The 20,190-nt window shown below is 44.7% G+C and overlaps 1 protein-coding gene across 13 annotated transcripts in view; it reads left to right on the plus strand.

The window, feature by feature from the left end:
* PRRC2B (proline rich coiled-coil 2B) overlaps positions 1-14,501 on the plus strand; it is a 64,809-nt gene extending 50,308 nt beyond the window's left edge. For 2 of the 13 annotated variants that reach the window (XM_033138392.1, XM_033138391.1), the window contains exons 26-33: positions 1,259-1,351; positions 1,458-1,555; positions 2,802-2,929; positions 3,851-4,091; positions 6,631-6,822; positions 7,830-7,921; positions 12,193-12,274; positions 13,592-14,501. In XM_033138392.1, coding sequence (XP_032994283.1) covers positions 1,259-1,351; positions 1,458-1,555; positions 2,802-2,929; positions 3,851-4,091; positions 6,631-6,822; positions 7,830-7,921; positions 12,193-12,274; positions 13,592-13,735 — 1,070 coding nt within the window. In that variant the 3' untranslated portion in view covers positions 13,736-14,501. Of the gene's footprint in view, positions 1-1,258; positions 1,352-1,457; positions 1,556-2,801; positions 2,930-3,850; positions 4,092-6,630; positions 6,823-7,829; positions 7,922-11,853; positions 11,916-12,192; positions 12,275-13,591 lie in introns of those variants that run through there. The other 11 variants (XM_033138395.1, XM_033138396.1, XM_033138397.1 and 8 more) reach the window with 9 other exon arrangements.
* Positions 14,502-20,190: the final 5,689 nt, after the last annotated feature.

Consider the following 20,190-nt stretch of genomic DNA (forward strand, 5'->3'; position numbering starts at 1 on the left):
TTTTAAATTAATGTTACTTACTCTGCTTTATAGTTTTAAAAGTTTCAAGCCACCTCTTATTTTGTTGCCGTATTTTGTTTTATTTTGTTTATTACATTTATATCCCACATTTCCTCCAGCGGGCTCCTCTTCATTTTATCCCTGCAACTACCCTGTGAGGTAGGTTAAACTGAGAGATAATGGCTGGTCGAAGGTCACCCTGTGAGCTTCATGGCTGAGTAGAGGATTTGAACTCTGGTCTCCCATGTCCAAGTGTGACACTAACCACTACACCACACTAGCTGTTTGGGTATTAACAAATGTCCATGTTTTGCCTCATGTTATCACCTTCCCCTACTATTTCCAACCCATCTGGTCTATACTTGTGTCTATTTCAATAAGATGTAAACAGATTTTATATTGGTCATATATATTTGTATTGGTCATATCTATATCCTTTTATCATATATATGTTCAAATAGAATACTTCGGGTTGTATTCAATACTAGTCCTCCTCAGACCAGACCCATTGAAATTAACAGACCTAAAATAGCCTCCTTCCGCACTCTACATTTACATTACTATTTATACCACTTTGAACAGTCAATGGCTTTCTCTAAGGAATGCTGGGAATTGTAGTTTGTTATTAGGAGACCCCTGTTCCTTTCTCAGAGTTGCAATTCCCAGAGTGGTTTAACAGTCAGTCCCTCTTCTCGGGAAACTGGGAATTGTAGCTCTATGAGGGGAATAGGGCTGTTCTAACAATTCTCAGCACCCTTAACAAACCACAGTTTGAGGGTTCTTTGGGGACACCATAACTTATCAAAGTGGTATCATAATGCTTTAAATGTACTGAGCAGATGGGGCCTCCGTTAGTCATGTCCATTAATTTCAATGAGTCTGCTTTGAGCATGACCGCTAGTAGGATACAACCCATTCCAATTACGCCATGATTTCTAGTAATACTTTGCTATGAGTTGTGTGTTACTTGGAACAGATCCATTGAAATCAATAAGACTAAATGGGTTATGTCCATTCATTTCAGTGGGTCTGCCCTGAGTAGGACCAGCATCAGATTTGCAGCCCTTTGAGATCAGTAATGTGGGAGTGTGTTTGGTTTTGCTTGTATTCCCTGAAAGCTTTTTATCCAGTCATATGAAGGGCAGTCTAGGAATACTCAAAACAGGTGGGAAAGAGAGGACAGACGTGTGTGCCCTTTTCGTAGGTCACTTTCCCCCTTCTTTTCCTGCCCCATTAACCTGCCTCCCTTTGCATTTAGGACCGTTATGGCAAAGGAGTGCAGAAGTAGGATTCTGGAGTTCAGTATGGGGTGGGACCCCTGTATCTTTGATGGCCGGGTGGAAGGGAGATGGTGAGCAGAAACGCCTTCTTCTACCCACTTCCCCGCCTCTCTGGAGTGAATGGGATTAACTGTTTGCCATTTCCCCCCCTCTCTCTGAAAAAAAAAATGATTCTAGGTAACCACATCCCACCCCTGTATCTAGATGGACACGTCTTTGCCAGCCAGCCACGTCTCGTCCCCCAGACAATACCCCAACAGCAGAGCTATCAGCAGGCAAGTCAACTGGGTTTGTGCAGATATGTTTATCCAGGAACGTTACTAATTTCATTTATTATGGCTGGGCCTGTGCATATATATTATTAAGGGAAGTTGTTGTTATTGCTGAGTTTGTGCAAATGTGTTATCAAGGAGTGTTATTATCTTCATAATCATCACAATCTAAGGCATTGGTCTTTGACAGGTGGGTTGAGATCCACTACTGGGCTGTGGTCCTCTCTGTGGTAGGTCATGGCAGCAGCACCACTGCTAAACAGATACATAGGGGCAGGAGATTAAGAAACAGGTCCTCAGATACATTTTTGGGTTAAAGGTGGATCCTGGGCCTGGAAAAGATGATGGCTGATTCTAAGGAGTTCTATCCAATGTAGCACTGAGTTAAATCCTCTTAGTGGTATGTGTGTTTCCACTGGCAAAAATGTCCTGCACCAGTGGTGGAACATTGCTGTGCAAGAGAATGCACCCAAGCAGGCTGCTGGTGACTTAGTTGCACAAAACATTGCACAGCCTGTTCCCTGGCGAGTTTCTACTGTTGCAGCTCTTGTGTTGGATTCCTCCTCTGCTTAACATTAAAGCTCGCCTGTCCACTGGCAGACAGAGAGTGTTGCATACGGCCCTGAATTTTTACCCTGCCATTCCTCCAAAATGAGTCCAGAACAAACAGCAAGACAAGTGCAAAAACAAAAAGGAATAAAAACCTTTGACAATCTTGCATGATGACAGAGCTGCCAGGCAGATTTGGGGGCTTGTCGCAAAACACTAAGATGGTGCTGATGAATGTTGAAACCTACAGTGGCAGCCTCCCCTGCTATCTGCCTAAAAGTGAAGAAATAGATATACCTCTTTTTAGACTTTTGCAGAATTCTATGTGGGATTGGCAGTGCTCACAGGTGAAAGTTGGCATTTATCAGAATTAGAGTGTTAGCTCTGCTGCATGCACCTAGCTGTATCTCATTCTTTGCCTGTTGTTGCCAAAATCAGAGGGTTTTGACTGCTTTTGAATAATTCCAACTGCCTGCCAAGAGGCTTAAAGCCATGAATGCCATCACCTGATGGGTATTTGCCAGTAAATAATAGAGGGGACGGAACCCAAAGAGAGAGAGAGAGAGAAATGGAGTCAAAAGCAGCAGGTTTTCATGGAGGCAGAAATGGTAGTCTGTGCCACAAGATGCTTATCTTCCCTTTTGGTCTAGGAAGCTTGCTGCCTTGATCTCACCTTGTTGTTTTTTCATACTCTTTGTAGGCTGCAGCTGCTCAGCAGATCCCCCTCTCTCTTCACACATCCTTGCAAGCCCAGGCTCAACTCAGTCTGAGAGGCGGCCTTCCTGTTTCACAGTCCCAGGAGATCTATAGCTCAATCCAGCCCTTCAGGTAATGGGATCCCAAGCAAGTGCCTACCTCTCCCCACCACCACCTCAGTCAGCTAGGGTTCAATCGACTTCTTCAGAGAATGAAATGCTGCTTCTGAGGGGAAACCCGTTTCACATAAGCAAGGGAAATTAGCAGTAGGCTTTCTTAGTGTAGTGGAAGCAGAATGGAAATTATATAAATGTTTAATGATTGATTGTTTGGAACCACTGAAATGAGTGGGCTTAAATCACGACTATTAATTTCAGTAGGTCTACTCTGGGTGGGACTAGCATTGACTACAACCCTACATCTGGGGAGCCCAGACTGGTACCCTTAAACTACTACCCCCTTGGCCCCTCTGCTCTGAACCACCCATTTTTAAAAACAACAACAACATTAGTTTGGGTTTTTTTTATGGGGTGCAGGCATTCCCTGCTTTTTGGTCTCTTATTTATTTTGAGTGTGTAGATAGGATGCTTGTTTATGTTGGTGGTGGTGGTGTGTGTGTGTGTGTGTGTGTGTGAGAGAGAGAGAGAGAGAGAGAGAGAGAGAGAGAGAGAGAGAGAGAAGGTTCTTAGAGTTACCTGTTTTTCCTTCTGTGAAATGTTGTGGTCCCCACAACAGTTTCTCAGATACACAAAAGGGCCCTGAGGCCCAAGAAGGCTGGGCAAAACACAATTAAATGAATTTGCACAGGATACAGAATTCTCCTCTTGGCACAGGACTTTATAGAGTTGTAAAATATACTGTGTACATAACCTGGAGCATAGAAGTTGGATATGAATAGCAGAGACCCAGAGCTGGCAGCCAACATTCCTAAATCCTACCCCAATGTTTCACTCAGACGTGACCTAAACAGTACCACCTATGCACAAAAGGAAGGTATCAGCAAACTCAAGGCAAACACTGAGGTTTGTGCACATCTGCCTTGCATCCTTTTAGGTCTCAGGTCTACATGCATCCCAGCCTCTCCCAACCCAACACCGTGGTCCTGACTGGGGGCACTGCCCTGAAGCCTCCATATTCCGCCTTCCCAGGCATGCAGCCTTTGGAAATGGTGAAAACTCAATCCGGATCCCCTTATCAGCCAGTTAACGGGAGCCAGACCCTGGTGTATGAAGGCCAGATCAACCAGGCTCCCGGTATGGGAGCCTCACAGATGATGGAATCGCAGCTTACACAGGTCAGGGCTCTGCTGCTGTCATGAGGCTGGTGCTCCGTGTGCGTATCATTCTGTCTCTTCCCAACCCCACACTCCTGTGTTTACATTGATAAGGAGTTGCTAGCTTCCTGTCTGGAAAAAATCTCTGCCGAAATGTGGCTTGAGACATGTAACTTGCGTTTGCGCATATCTAAAAAGATAGTAGAGTAGGCAGGTGCTGATATTCTTCTGTTTGCACCAGAGGGGTTTCGTGGACACAGATGGTTTTCAAAAGTTACTTAGTTTGCTGTTTTAGAACTGGCACAGAAGTATAGAGGTGGGGTTGGGGAGCATCTCCAGTTTTGTGTGTGTGTGGGTCTTTGTACATGCAGGTCACGCTACCAGAACACTTGCTCTCTGAAATCTTAGTTATCCAGACACAAAGAATTAACACCCAAATGGCTGATTTAGATAGCCAAACACAAATGGCTGATTTAGATAGCCAAATGGCTGGTCGGCAGCAGCCATTTCGGGCAAAAACCATTGAGGGAGGGAGATCAGACAAATCCAATTTTTATTTGTTTGGCTTTTGCAGCAGCTTCAGGCAAAAAGTATGGAGGGAGAAAGCATGTACTAGAAACATTCCCATAGGAAATAATGGAAAACATCAGCTCGCCTAATGAACAATTTCCTGGGAACACATTATGTTTGAAAAGCAGGGCCTGTGTGTATAATAGTCTACATTCCAGTCATGTGGAAGTGTATGTGTGTTTGGGGTGTGTGTCTTCTGCCGCCCCCACTGCCATCCAGCATAACCATGACTCGAGGACACATTCCAGCCAAACAAAAGAACTGCAGCAACAGGACTGGTGACCTGGGGAGGGAGCCAAGAGCCAGATTGGGGGGTGGGGGGTGGCTGCAGTTAGCCCCTGAGCCTGAGGCTTCACTACCCTTGTATAGACCTGGTTGCTTTTAACTGAACACCCCAGTTTTACCTGTGTGAGTTGTTCATACATCAGATTAGTACCAGTGTCTCTGAGCTATACTTCTCTTACCTTTTAAAATTGGAATATATGAGGCGTAAATTGATCCAGCTGCAACACCAAGCATGTTTTTAATGTGGCTCTTCAAGACTCTCATTGCTTTCAGGAAATGAACCGTAACAGGTTTGGGAAGCCCCTTTGAAAGGCCATCTGGCATTGAAGCACTTAAGATAATTTGGCAGAAAGTTGGTGCATGGCTTAATCCTTTTATAGCAAGCAGAAGACTTCAGGATGAGATACTCTTGTAGACATGGTTGGAGGAAACTGAGAGGCAGATGGGGAGGGGAGGTTTTATCCCTGCGGAATCCTTTCACCACTACAAAGCATGTATTTTGTGAAAAGTATTAAATACCGGCAAACATTACCGTTGGCTGGAGGAAGGAATTAGTGGCTGGGCATTCTGTGTATGCTCTCCCCTCATTTCTTCCTCATGTGCGGCTGGGAAGGCGGATAAACCATGGTTTAATTTCACTTTCCTGGCTCGTCATTGCGTATGATCCAGGAAACATGGTTTAAACCAGGGGTCACCAGTGGTGCTCCCATGTGCCCAGTGGCGCCCTTGAGAGCTTCCTTTGGTCCCTACAGAGCCTCTTAGCCCCCTCCCCTCTTGCTGCTCCTTTGGTCATGATGTGGTAAGAATTTACTTGTAAGCCACCTCTTAATGGTTCATGCCCAGGCAAGGGAATAACACCTTAAAGAAAAACGCAACCAAGAGAGATACACAAACTCAGCATCCGGTAGGGACCCAATTTGTTAGAGGAGCTGTTGCAATAGGGCAGCCTCCAAAACCAGTTGTTCAGTGAACCACCAGTTTAGGGAACTGCCCCCGAGGCACCTTTTAACAATGCTTTTTCAGGGTTTTTTCAAACACAATATGTCATGAGCTCATAGCACGCATACAGAAAGATAGGCCACAGGTCAAGGGGTTAAAACTGTCTTGCTCTGCTACATGACCTTTCCTTCATGCAGACAATCCTTCAGAGACAGATAAGCTAGAAATTTAGTAGTTCGTAGGTTCACTCAGTACATAGCTCATATAAGACAAAAATACAAGAATCAAACAATTCATTGATAGTAATCTATACAGAGAATAAATGCAATTGCTATAGGAGATAGAAGGCTACTAAGTGACTGCAGCAAAAAAAAAAAAAAATGAGGTAGTGCTGGTGGTTGTCTTTTGCCCCGTGAAAAGTGCATAGAACAGAAGGCGGAAGTTGGAAGAACAATGTTCTTTCTCATTTCCTCTTTCATCTCTATGTGCTTTTCAAGGTTCAGGTGAATTATTTTGCCAGATTCCTTGGAAAAGAGGTGTGTGTGTGTGCGTGCGCTTTCTTTGTCTGGGTGGGATGATCCAGGGGAGGGGCTTGTGATAAGAGACCAGAGGGGGTGGTCCCCAAGGCACTTCTCAAAAGATAAAAATGTTTTATTTTGGGAATTAGCTATTCCCAACGCCAAAACTGTTTTGGTCCCTGGGAAGTAGCGTTGTGGCTACTTCTCATCATTGCCTCTCAAGTAACTGTCTGCTCATTAACACGCAGCTAACAATGTCAATGCCGGGCTCCCAGCTCCCGATGGCCCGTTACGGTTCTGGCCAACAGCCCCTGTTATTGCCACAGTCCATCCAGCTCCCCCAAGGCCAGAACCTGTCTGTTGGAGCTCCTCGCAGAATTCTCTCGCCTGGCTCTCAGCCGCCTGTCCTTGCTTCGAGCAGGGAGGTAAGGACCCACAGGGTGTGTATATATGTTAATTGACTTTTTAAAATAACTTATTTCTATTATTAACATACTTTTTCAAATTCACAACCTCGAGGCTACACTACTGTAATGCACCCTGCATGGAGTTGCCCTTGAACTCATTCCAGAAGCTTCAATCAGTTCATATGGCATCTCATCTCCTGGCAGATTTAGGAGTGTGGCGAGCATGTTAACAAGATCTGCATTGGCTTCCCATTACCTTGCAGTTGTCATTTGCCAAGCAACTTGGGTTTTCTTACTTATCTCAGAGGTTGGGGTGTGTGTGTCCATAGTTAATAGAGAAAGATGACTAAGAGAGAGAGAGAGAGATGTGAAACAGGTTTATAAAGTCATGAATGAGAAACTCAAATCCCACCTCTGCCACTGCAGTAGAACTCGAGGTCATCCAGAGTGAATCTGTTTGGCAGTAGATTCTGGACAGATAGTAGGAAGTACTTTGCCACACAATGTATCCTTAACATGTAGAGCTCATTTCTCCACAATGTGGTAAGGAGATGAGACAAAGTCATGGAAGATAATTGGTCTGTAATTGTGACTGTTGGGTCCCCTCTGCACGGTACATTTAAGGCATATCTTGTCTTTTTTTCCTTCAAAGAATCTTGGAAAGTGTAGTTTGTTAAGTGAGCTGAGAGTTCTTAGAAGATCCCTAGTTCCCCTCCACAAAGCTACAGTTCCTGGAGTTCCCTGCAAAGAGGAATTGACTGTTAAACCACTCTAGGAATTGTAGCTCTGAGAAGAGAACAGGAGTTTCCTAACAGCTCTCAGCACCCTTAACAAAGTACAGCTCCCAGGATTCTTTGATCTGTGGGGAGCCATGACTGTTGGACATGGCATGATAACTGCTTTAAATGTATAGTGCAGCTGGGGCCTATGGTTTGGGATAATGTCTGAAACTGAGCCAGAATCTTTTCCCCATCCTCAAGGTGGTGAAGTATTTATGTGAAAAGGAAATAACCCTGCAACCTGTTCCTTTCTCCTTCCAGTCCTCGCATGTAGAAATGAAAGGATTCCACTTTGCAGACGCAAAACAGAATGCTCCCACAGCAGGGTCTATTCCATCGCCTCACACATACAGGTGAAATACAGTTTTGATTGCTGCAGGTTTATTTCTGTTGGGATGGAGAGAGAGCAGGGCAAGGGAAAAGCCCCCCCCCCCAAAAAAAAATTGCATGTATAAATGCCTATGAAATTTGTTAATTTAATTCTAATCTTAAGAAACTTATATGTTAAACAAGGTTTATTTAGGGGTTCTATCCAGTGTTAGTCCTACTCAGAGTCAATCTACTGAAATTGATGGGCATGCCTAACCTTAATTTCATTGGGTCTACTCTCAGTTGCATTTAGTGAGATACAGTTAGTTTAATCAGGTTTTATTTTAATCATCTCCTAAAAAGGTCCCCCTGATTTTCTCATTTGCAGATTTTTAATTTTATTATTTCTAATACAGTCATAAAATCTGCAGAGGGGAAGTTAACTTTAAAAAGACATCCCCGCCGTTTTTGCTTACAGAAGGGAAAGACTGGGTAAATAATATTCCACCTGCTTTGCATGCAGAAGGTCCCAGATTCAATCCCCAGCATCTCTAGTGTGAAAGATTCCCTTTCTGAAACCATTTCCCCTGTCCTGCTGTCAACAATTATGATTGCTTGTGTTTTAATTGGCTGTATATATTGCTGTGGATATTGCTGGGATTATTTGACTAAGGATCCTAGCTCAGGGGCAGAGCATCTGCTTTGCATGCAGAAGGTTCCTGGTTCAATTCCTAAAGGCATCTCCAGGTAAGGATGGCAGGTAGACTCGCTGTCTGAAAACCACTGCCTTTCAGTGTAGATAGTATTGAGCTAAGTTGACTAGTGTTCTGACTCTGTACAAGGCAGCTTGCCTTTCCTCTTACCTGGATGGGGATGCTTCTCGCACATTTACTTTGGTAGCACAGGGACAGAGAAGCTGTGTGCTTGGACTGCAACTCCCATCAGCCCCGGCCAAGCACAGAGAGTGGTCTCAGATGATGGAAGTTGTAGTCCAGCAACATCTGGATGGTCACAGGTTCCCCACACCTAATCTAAAAAGCTTGCTTCAAATCCATTGGGTTGGATCCAGGCTAAGACTCCATTGGCACTATATATGTAAAACAGTATGATACCACTTTGGAAAGGCATGGCTTCCCTCCCAAAGAATCCTGGGAGCTGTAGTTTTTTTTAAGGGTCCTGAGAGTTGTGAGGAGGCCCCTACTTCCTTCTCAGAGTTGCAGTTCCTAGAGTGGTTGGACAGTCCTTCCCAGGGGATTCTTGGAATTGTAGCTCTGTGAGTGGAATAGGAGTCTCCTCCTAACCACTCTCAGTGGGAGGCGGGTGGTGCTGTGGGTTAAACCACAGAGCCTAGGGCTTGCTGCTCAGAAGGTCGGCGGTTTGAATCCCTGCGACGGGGTGAGCTCCTGTTGCTTGGTCCCAGCTCCTTCCCACCTAGCAGTTCAAAAGCACGTAAAAGTGCAAGTAGATAAATAGGTACCACTCCGGCGGGAAGGTAAACAGCGTTTCCGTGCGCTGCTCTGTTTCACCAGAAGCGGCTTTGTCATGCTGGCCACATGACCCAGAAGCTGTATGTCGGATTCCTCGGCCAGTAACGCGAGATGAGTGCCACAACCCCAGAGTTAGACACGACTGGACCTAATGGTCAGGGGTCCTTTTACCTTTAACCACTCTCAGCACTCTTAGGAAGTTATATTTCCCAGGATTCTTTGTGAGGAAGCCATGGCTCTTTGAAGTGATATAATACTGCTATAAATGCACAGTGGACGCTCGGGTTGTGAATGCGATCCGTGCGGGAGACGCATTTGCAACCTGTGCCGCTGCGTTTGTACACGCGTGTGACGGAATTTGGCGCTTCTACGCATGCACAAAGCACGATTTAGTGCTTTTGCGCATGCACGAGCGCTGAAACCCGGAAATAATCCGTTCCGTTACTTCCTGGTCCAGCGCAGTGCGCAATCCGAATCTGAAGCAGCTGTAACCCGAGGTATGACTGCATAGCTCAAATGGGGCCTAAGTTAAATGGGAGAAGTTAGTCATGAATCAAATTCCATTGATTTCAGTGAGGAACTAAATGCTCAGATTCAGCCAGTCGTGTGTCCCCCATTCATATTTATGAAGATGTAATTGATCATGCAGTTGACTCTCTAGAAGTGTAGAAATTTGCAAATTAAGAGCAAGCAAACCAACAAAAGCCAGCCAGACTTCAAGAGTGTTAGTGTAAGAGATGGAGAGAGGGAAAATTGTAATGCTGCAGTGTGGAGCCTGAGGCCCTCCAGATGTTGTTAGACTTCATAATCCTTTGCCTGCTTAACTTGGTTGGTTGGGGTTGATGGAGAGCTACAGGTCCCCCTACACTTGATTTAAAAGAGCCAGTTGGGCTGAGCTGGTTCTCATTTCACCATTGTTTAGTACTACATGCATGAGCAGGAATGAGCCTAAGTAAACTCAAGCTCAGTTGCTCTCTCCTCCCATGTGTCCAGGAGAAAGCTTTCTGCAGTTTCGTTTTCCATGAAGCTTGGGTTGTCCTTGCATAGAGACCACAGACTGATTTAAAACAACCCTAGTCAGGTTCTTAACAAGCCAGCTTCAACCCATAGTTTATGAAGCTGGTCTGCTCAGTAAACAGGAATTTGGGTGGTATCTGGTGCTGGTCCTACTCAGAGTAGACCTACTGAAGTTAATAAACATGACTAACTTAGGTTCATTAATTATAATGGGTCTACCGTGGGTAGGGCTTAGCTGAAAGCAACCCTTGGTTTTTAAGCCACAAGGTATACTTCATACCTAACATTCAGGCTCATGCACAGCAGAGTGCTAAATCAGAGGTGGGGGCCACATTTCCTCATGGGCAGCAGAAGTGGGCTGGGCAAAGGAAATTATTCCCATCATGGCCCATATTTTATTCTCAAAGAGATTTCAATGGCTACTGTTAACAGGCTGAATGAGGGCACTCCTCTTGGGATCTTGCATCCAGTGTTAGTCCTACTCAGAATAGACCCATTGTAATTGATGGACACGACTAACGTTACATTGATTTCAGTAGACCTATTCTGAGTACTTACGGAGCACCTTCAGGGTGCCACATACTGGTGGTAGTCAGGGCCTGAGACAAAAGGGAGCAGAGCAATGAATATAAATACTACTTTTGTACAGTTGACTAATTTCCGCATGCACAAACACCTCCATCCTCCATCCAAACAAGCAAAGGCACAATCTCAGTTCAAGGGACATTCCAGCCAGGCAGAAAGACTCAAGGAGGGTGCAGGGCAAGGCCACTGAGAAGATGTGGCCTGGAGAAAGTCCTGAGAGCCAGAAAGCCAGTCCTTGGAGACTGCATTCGGCCTCTGGGTCTGAGATTCATTATCCAACCCCAAATGTCACATTTTCTAGGAATTTTACTCAGTAATGTTATGTCAACCTCTTGAGTTGCTTAAGGCATTTCCGTAACTGAAGCCACATTCACAGCTTACATATAAAGCATTATGATAGCACTTTAAACACCATGACTTCCCCAAAAGAATTATGAGAGTTGTAGTTTGTTAAGGGTGCTGAAAGTTGTTAAGAGACCCTTAATTCTCCTCACAAAGCTACTATTCCCAAAGTGGTTTAGCACTCAATCTCTATTCCAAGGGAACTCCGAGAATTGTAGCTCTGTGAGGGGAATGAAAGGGAAGGTATCATAAAGACTATAAGCACCTTTGATAAATAGCTCTCCTGAATCATTGGGGGAAAGCCATGACTTGGTATCATTGCACTTTAAATGTACAGTGTGGATGTGAGACAAAGAGCCTCCTTCCTTGCCTCTTGTGGGCTGTTTAGTTTATTTGTGTTTCATTCCTGCACTTTGTTTGTCTGTGGGATGCGTTACATAAAATTAAGGGTCTTGACTCTCTGAGGCACTGGATTTGCGCAGTTCCGGCAGCCGGCATTTGATTTGATTTTTGTTTTGTTTTGTGGTGGAATTTTGACATTTCAGCAGAGAAAGGATCGTTGGTGAGCATTGTGCTGGACATGTCGGGGCTCCAGAAGTGTGGGGAGGTAGGTAAAATGAAACAGGACTCGTGGTGGGGGGAACATGCCCCTGACTCCTGGCAAACACTTGAACATCTGTGAGGTGGATAAAAAAAATTGTGGAGTCCACAGGCAACCCTCTCTTAATTGTGATTGCCCCCTCCGGGGCCTGCCTGCTGAGCTCGTTCTTGATTTTTGAGGTGGTGATTCCCTCTGTCTTTGCTTGCTCTGTCTTAACCCTTTTGTGTGTGTATGTGTCTGTCTGTGTGTGTGCGTGTGTGTGTTTTCTTTTCGCCCCCTGCAGGCCTAATTCTGCCAGCCCCAGTGGGAAGCCCTCTGGATCGGCCATCAATATGAACTCTGTGCAGGGGCATTACATTCAGCAGGTAAGGATAAAGGCAAAAGCTCCCTCGTATGTATGTAGTCCTCACAAAAATGGCTGCCACAATGGCTGCCACATTCCTCTTCACAATGGCTGTCAGGCCAAGGGGTGAGCAGGGACCAATGAGGCGAGGGCAGGTGGGACGTGAGGCAAGCAGCAGAAACCGGTGGCTTGAGATTGGCTCTCTGCTGTCACCTGGTTTTCTGGGCCAGGAGGATTCTGGGAAAGGCCTACTCTTGCCTCTTTTCACCTGGAACTTGGATGATGACTTCCCCAGATGAATCCTGGGAACTGTTGTTTGTTAAGGGTGCTGGGAATTGTAGCTTTATAGGGTGTAAACTGCCGTTACCAGGATTGTGGGGAGGAAGCTATGTTCTTTCAATGTGTGTTATATGTATGCTGTGGATATGACTTTCACAGGGTTCCTGATCGAAGGCCTGCGACACCTGAAAACCCTTCAGCTGCAGTCGTTATTCTGGGTCCTGTGGCATCCCAGAACTTCATTCCACCCCTGAAGCTGCCTGTTTAGGGGTACCAGCAGCCATAGTTTCCACCTGCTATTATTGCAGGTGCTATGGGGGCACCTTCTGTCAGTGGGCTCCCCCACTCCTGACAGAGACACCTGCACTCCCATCTGTCCACTGAGGGCCAGTGTGGTGTGGTGGTTAGAGTGTTGGGCTAGGAGTTGGGAGACCATAGTTCAAATCCCTGCCTCAAGCATGAAGCTCACTGGGTAGCCTTGGGTCATTCACTGCCTGTCAACCTAATCTACCCTCCCAGGCTGTGTGTGTGGGGTGGGGGGGGGGAATAAATGAGGAAGGGTAACTACCTTGAACTTGGAGGAAAAAGAGAGATATACATGAAGTTGTTATTAGTAGTAATATCCTTCAGCTCAGTGGATTGAAGGTTAGGAGCATTCTGCCCCAAATAACCTGAATGTACATATAAATGAATAATTATGTGAGTGGGCATTTCAATGCTAGCCACAGAAAATAAAGCATTTTTTAGCTAGAAGGGGTACATTATTGTTGTTTTAATAATTAGCTTGCATTTCCATGCTAGCCACGGAGAAGGGGGTTTCTCCCCCTTTGCGGCTATCAGGCTACTAGCCTCTTAGTAGGTGAGTAATTAAAAAATGCCAGACTTACTTGCAAGGCTGATTTAACCTGCATCACTATATTCTAAGCAAATATTTTCATTGCAGAGGCTTGGAGGGTCTCAGTGCACTGAGTGCGCTCGCAGGTCAAGCATGATCTCTCAGGTGTCCAATTCCTTCCTTTGTTTTCATATTCTCCCCCTCTCTCTCCCTCATATATCCCAGCAGGCAAAACAGCGACTGGACGAAAGCAAAGGCAGCCTTGGAGTGGTGAAACTACCAGAGCCCCCTACTGCCAGTCTGATTAAACCGGTGCGCACGGGAGCCATCAAGCCTCAGGCGGTCAAAGTGGAGGAGAGCAAGGCCTAAGCAACTATGCCACCAACCCACCCTCTTCCCCAGCCCCAGGATGCCAGTCAGCTTTGTTATACTCCACACACACACCATAGAAAGAGAGAGTGAGAAGGCTCTGCAAATCACTCCACATTTTCCACCCTGGCCACCGGCTGTGCTGAGACTCCTTTCCACCCTCCCCGGCTTTACTGCAACTTATCTGTCAGCTGCCTGAAGCGTTGGTCTCGTCAGAGTCCTCCTCCCAACAAAGCAGTTCTTTTGAGCCGTGGATTTTGATGTGGACCTGCTTGCTTTCAAATGACAACAACAAAAGGCAACCATTCCTGCTGTACCGCTGCTGCTGCCCCCCCCTCCCTGAAAATGACTTGAGTGGCTCTGGTGGCTTTTGTTCTTTCCTTTTCCTTGCTCCCACTTGCAAATAGCAGTGACCACTTTTGGAGGGATAGAGCTCGCCCTTCTCTTGTGTCAGCTGAGCGGTAACGAGATCAGGAGTGTGCTGGGAGATTTTATTTTATTTTTTAATAACAAAAAAAACAGGCCTCCAAGGTTTTTAAAGCAAAACAGGATGCTGTGTCTTTGTTTTTATAGCAGGATGTTTCTAAGTTCACTTGCATTTCCTTCTCTTCTTGTCTTCTACTCTTTGCCTTCTGAAAAATGACACCCCCCCCCAAATCTAAATCATGTTCCTGGGTGCTCCCACTTTGGGCAGAGGGGATGTAGGGAAAACAGTTCCTGTGTGATATGTTGAGCTTTCTACACTTCTTTTAAATTGAGGCTGTGTCAATGCTTAGCCCTTACTTGTTTATTTCATAAAATTTATATACCGCTTGATTGTAGAAAATCCTCAAAGCGGTTTATAAAAGGTAAAAAAACAAAAACAATGAAATTGAGGCAAAATTACAAACCATTTTAACCCTAAGTTAAAATACTCAAAACATATTAAAATTACCTCAACTTTCTAAGCACCGGGGTAGGCTTGTCTAAACACGAATGTTTTTAGCAGGTGCCGAAAAGAGTACAGTGAAGGCGCCTGCTTGATCTCAATAGGCAAGGATTAGCCCGTGGCTCTTTAAAATCGTTTCAAGTAAAATATAGCATAGATCATGTGTGGGGAACCCTTTTGGCCCTCCAGATGTTGTTGAATGACGGTTCCCATAATCATCCCTAGCCATTGGCCATGCTTTCTGGGGTTGATGGGAGTTGTTGTTCAGCAACATTTGGAAGGCCAAAGGTTCCCTGCACCTGGGATAGGTAAAGGCATTTGACGGTTTATGGCATGCTTCATTCCCTCCCTCCACCCTTGAGTTTCCTTTGTTACACTAGAAGCAGAGCTTGCATTAAAAGTAAAAACCATTACGAAAGGCATTTATAGTAGGTCCAGTAGCTGCTCCAGTTGGTGTCTCTTCTCCTGCCTGCCCCCTGCAGTGTAAAAAGAACAAGAAAACCAGCATTGCTCTCATTTCAGAAATGCCAGCACGTTTATTCCATGAGATCTACCCCGATCTGGTCATCATCTGTGTGGAGTTGGGGTGTTTTTGTTTATATTTTAAAACAAAAATTCTGGAAGCAGTTAGATTTGCTGCAAGGGGGTCTCCTCAAGATTCTACACAAGAAAGTTCTTGCCTTGCTGGGATCTGCGTTAATTTAGAGCCATTGGGTTGATTCCAGTGTCAGCAGTTTTCAGTTAGACCTCGTGAAATTGATGGACTTGACTAACTTAAGCACACTAATTTCAGTTGGTCTGTTCTGATTAGAACTTTGTTCAATACCACCCAGTGGACTTCTTTTGGTAGCTGAGATGCATGCCCACTACTAAAGCAAAATGGTAGAAGCCGCCTTCTGCACAACACACAACAGCAGATCAAAGGCTTGATTCCTTATGAATGAAAGAAATCGCTGTGTGCGGGAGAGTTGTATTTCCTTCCCCCTTCCTTCTCCCCTCTCATATCCACACAAACACAACTTCTTCATAACTTGCAGAGCTGCCATGCTCTGAAAAGGCAGGATTATACTGGATTCTATTTTCATGTCTGCTTTTGTGTTTTTAAAAGATGCTAGAGGTCTCAAGTGGACTAATTGCTTCCACTTGTTTCCTGTTTAGATTTGTCTTGTTAAAAACACGAGAGTGGAGAAGGAAAATTCTCCTCTTTCTTTTGTAGACAGTAACTTGAAAATTTGTCCTAACGGCCTTTTTCTGCTGGTGGTGGTTCTGCTGGTGGTTCCAAAGACACATGTTTTGAACAAAGAATGTATTTAAGAAGGATTTGTGAGAGGTGGTGGGGAGAGGATTTGCAAGATTTGGAACACCCTCCTGGATTTCTTTTTTTTAAAAGAGAGTTTTTAATTTCTTAAGCTTGGTAAAAACCGTGACATTTATAGGACAGCTTTAGTCCTGACTTCTAAGCTTCTTCTAACTCAGCCATAGCAATGTTTCCTCTTCACCGTTTTGTGTGTGTCTGCGTGTTTGTTTTCCTTCATAGAAAACCGTGGAAGCGGCTTGAGATAGATGGTGCTTTTAAATAAATTTATAAAATTGCCATTCCTGGGGAGCAAGAGGGTTATTTCTTGGGTTTCTAGCTTTGATGGCAGAGCTGCCCCCAATGCTTCTACCATCTTAAGAGTGATTTAAAGTTTAGTAATATTGGAGTTGCAGGAGTTCTTTCCTCACCCCCTGGATATCACCCTGTCCCCACTCCACCTTTTCAAAGACGGTGACATTAATATTTCCAGAATAATCTTGCTCTTTTTCTTCTTCTGCATGATGCCTCTGCTACTTCGAAATATCATGAGCAATTATAAAAATGCTTCCTTGGATTTTTTTAGGGGTGGGTGGGTGGGCTGCGACTGATTTTAAATTTCAACCAACTCAGATCCTGCTCTCACCAGCATATTGCTTTGCACCTTTAGCGCTCTTGTGATGCCCTTTTAATTTTATTTTAAAGAAGACACCACCTTTTTTTTCCTTTTGTATATGGCTTTCAGGTGGTCCTGCAAATCGCAAGGCCAGAGGGAGGGTGGCATTGGTGGAGCTCGAGTTTATTGCTAGATGCAAAATATTACAGAAACTCCTGGTGTAAATTTAAACAGAAATACAGTACTTACTATTGAGGGGGGCGGTGGGGGAAGTCACCCTCTTTTAACAAGACAAAACACTAGAATTTATTTATACGTATTTGATGTTGTAGGTCTAGGTGAAAAAAGAAGAAGTAAATGTTTCACTGCTCTATTTATATATTATGTCTGAATTTACTCTGTGAAGGAGAGGCCAAGAATCAACCTCTTTTCATTGCCTCTTTTTGGGGACAGGCAGGTTTAATTTGCATTATTACTGTTACCTGCAGCTCACAGGACTTGTTTTTCACATGGAAAGCTGTCTCCTTATACCATTGTTTTTCAGAAATGCAAATGATGTCCCTTCTTTGCCACGTCTTCTTGTTTTTCTTCCAGTTTAGAAAGAGATGCTTTGTGTTTTTTACAGTACCTGTTGGGGATCAATAATATGAAGTTGAAATTTGTCTCTTGATTCTTTCAGTGCTACATTCTTCAGTTGAGGGTGGGGATAATAACCAGTTTGGAAAGAGGTAGCAGATTCATAAAACCTCTGTGGCCTTCTGCTTCCCTCCTTATATTTTTATGCAGCTACTTTGTCAGTTCTGGTGATAGTGCTGGCAGCTGACCCATGGAAATAAACCAGTTGTAGATGAGATATCCTCTGTGAGTGGGCTCCTCTTCCACAAACTGGGTAATTTTTGTGGCCATTCAATGGAAGAGAAGACTGGGCCTTGCCTCAGTCTCCCCTATCACCGGAACTGACTGCATGCATCCTCTACTTCCGGAAGATGTTTCACTCAGAGACAGGATTGTCTTACTCCTGAGGCTGATGCAGAAGGGGCAGCCATGCTCTAAGCCCAATGACAGCTGATGCAGCACTGTGTTTTCCAACCAGCTGGCATAGCTGCAGGCTTTATTAAGGCTACGGTCATGTGTAAATAGTGTTTGATTCTACGCCTCCATTGCATTGTGCAGTGGTTCCCTTCTCCTGAAAACCCTATTGTGAGTTCTTAGCTACTTTTCACGCCACGTTTTGTGGCCAGTTATGGAGCAGAGAAAAGGCTGCAACACATCCCTCTAAAATTAAAGGTGAAGTTGCACAGGTGCAAGTGAAGCAGTCCTTAAGTTGAATAATCCATGGCTAGCTCCTGCGCACCATGAGAACAGCAGCCATGCAATTCTCTGCCTGCTGAATTTCATTCATGCTTGTGTTAAAGCAGACCTCCCTCTGCCCCTCTTGAAAGACTGCTCCAAACTGATGTAATTCCCCCCCTTTTGCTATACTTTTAAAAGAACAGATTTGCAGTTCAGCTGTTGCCTCCTTTTTCTTTGTTTTAAATTGGCAGCTGCACCCCCACTTCCAGCAAGGACCCCTTACATCTCCTTTGAGTTGCATGCAGGGTGGTGGTGATGGTTAGCCTCTGATTTTATGCAAATATGCAACTCCTTTTCCATTGGGAGTGTGGATGGATAAACAAGCTCATGAGATGAAGCAGAATCATCTTAATGTCATTTTGAAGCAGCGGAACTGCTAGGTGTGGGAAGAATGAAACTGGTTTTGGGTCCTATTTTAGGATATAGTATGCTTGTAACTTAAGACCTACTTGTGTCCAGTGTTTTTTTCAACAAGATGTAACCATCTGAGTAGTTATGTGGGAATTGCAACAGCAGTGTGGTACTCGCTTTGGCATGTTGAGACATTTCTTAAGCAGCAAGTTCCCCACCCACCCCTTGCCCCTCGTCCTGTATAAATTGCATTTGCCGTTTCTGAAAGAGGGTATTGTACTCCTTTTAACCTCACAAACTGTACAGTAAAACTTTCTTTTTTTTCTTTTTTGGGCCTTTCCTTCTATTTGTCTTTTCATGTAGACCATATATTTGAAATGACAACTGACGACTTAAAATATCTTTTAATGTTCGACGTGGTTTCCCCCCCCCCTTAAAAAGAAACCCCCAAACCTTTCTGGGACAACTTTTTAACATGGACTGGATGTCTCTGATGACAGAAATCGCCAGGCTGGTGGCAGCAACGAGCTCTCTCTTTCCTCTTCTTGATTTCAGTTCCTATGGTTTCTCCTTTCAAATATGTGATTGTATTAGCTCTTTCCATATGAAAGAATTCTCCTTATTTAAATAAAAAAACCAAAAAAAAACCACATGGTGCACTTGTCAGCATTGGCACATGTTCATGGTTAACAGGTGGGTCAGACCATATGAGCCCTGCTGTGTCAGACCAAAGGTAAATTTTACAAGAACACAAGAGCCTGCTTGATTAGCCCAATGGCCCATCTAATCCAGCACTTTGTTCTCATAGTGGTCAACCAGATGTCTGTGGGAAACTCACAAGCAGCAGCCAAGCACAACAGCACTCCTCAGTGGTTTCCAGCAACTGGTATTCAGGGGTATTACTGCCTTCCAATCATGGAGGCAGGGCAAAGCCATCGAGGCTAGTAGGTATTGATAGCCTTCTGCATGAATTTCTCCAATCCTCTTTCAAAGCCATCCTGGTTGGTGGTCATTACTGCTTTCTGTTTGCGTTAACTGTAGAATCATAGAACTGTGGAGTTGGAAGGGACCCTGATGGTCTTCTAGTCCAACCCCCCGCAATGTAGGTGTTTGTTCCCAGGTAGGATTAAAAAAAAAAAGATGCAAGCACAAGATACAAGAAGCAAGGCACCCAGCTAGGCACCCTGTTCATTCTCTACTGCAGCAAGGGACAGCCCCATAGAATGAGTCTTAATACGAACTGCCCTGAACAGAGAACCCCAGTCCTTTTCTATAAACAGAAAAAAATGAATTGCATTCTTCTGCTGTTTACATTTCTTTGTTCTCTGCTCATCCTTGCATAGACCTGATTTGTCATTTGTAGTCTGCACATGCTCAGTGCTGACTCAAGCCCTACTTTCTTGATTCAAACTATGTTATAATATGAGGCTGCACATCATACATATCACTAATCTCTAACATTCCGTATTCATTTGTATTTGTCAAGCTCTCACAAGCAGCAGCAGGCATTTTGCACTCCTTATTTTGCTTCAAAATGCTTGCATAGTAGAACTGTAGCGTTGAAAGGGACCCTAAGGGCCATTGAGTCCAACCCCCCAGCTATGCAAGAATCTCTGCATCCTCCACAGGCTCTGTTTACATCTGGTGGGATGAAGATCGTAAGAGCCTTCAGGTACAGACTATAAAGCCCTGTATCCTGTTCTCACAGGCCAACCAGATCAAGATCTGAGTACAAAAGCACTCCCGTTCTACAATTTCAGCCAATTGCCTCAGAGTGGAAGCAACTGCCCTGTGCAACACCAAATTTCTGGGCACCCCTCCCTCGGCCTTCCTTCTGAATCGTTGCGGCACCCCCTGCAGCGCTCCCAAACTGGTCGCACTCCCTAAATCCGCGTCTTCCGAAGAGTAAACCC

The sequence above is a fragment of the Lacerta agilis genome, chromosome Z (assembly GCF_009819535.1).
Source record: "Lacerta agilis isolate rLacAgi1 chromosome Z, rLacAgi1.pri, whole genome shotgun sequence".
In the NCBI taxonomy this organism is placed as follows: domain Eukaryota; kingdom Metazoa; phylum Chordata; class Lepidosauria; order Squamata; family Lacertidae; genus Lacerta; species Lacerta agilis.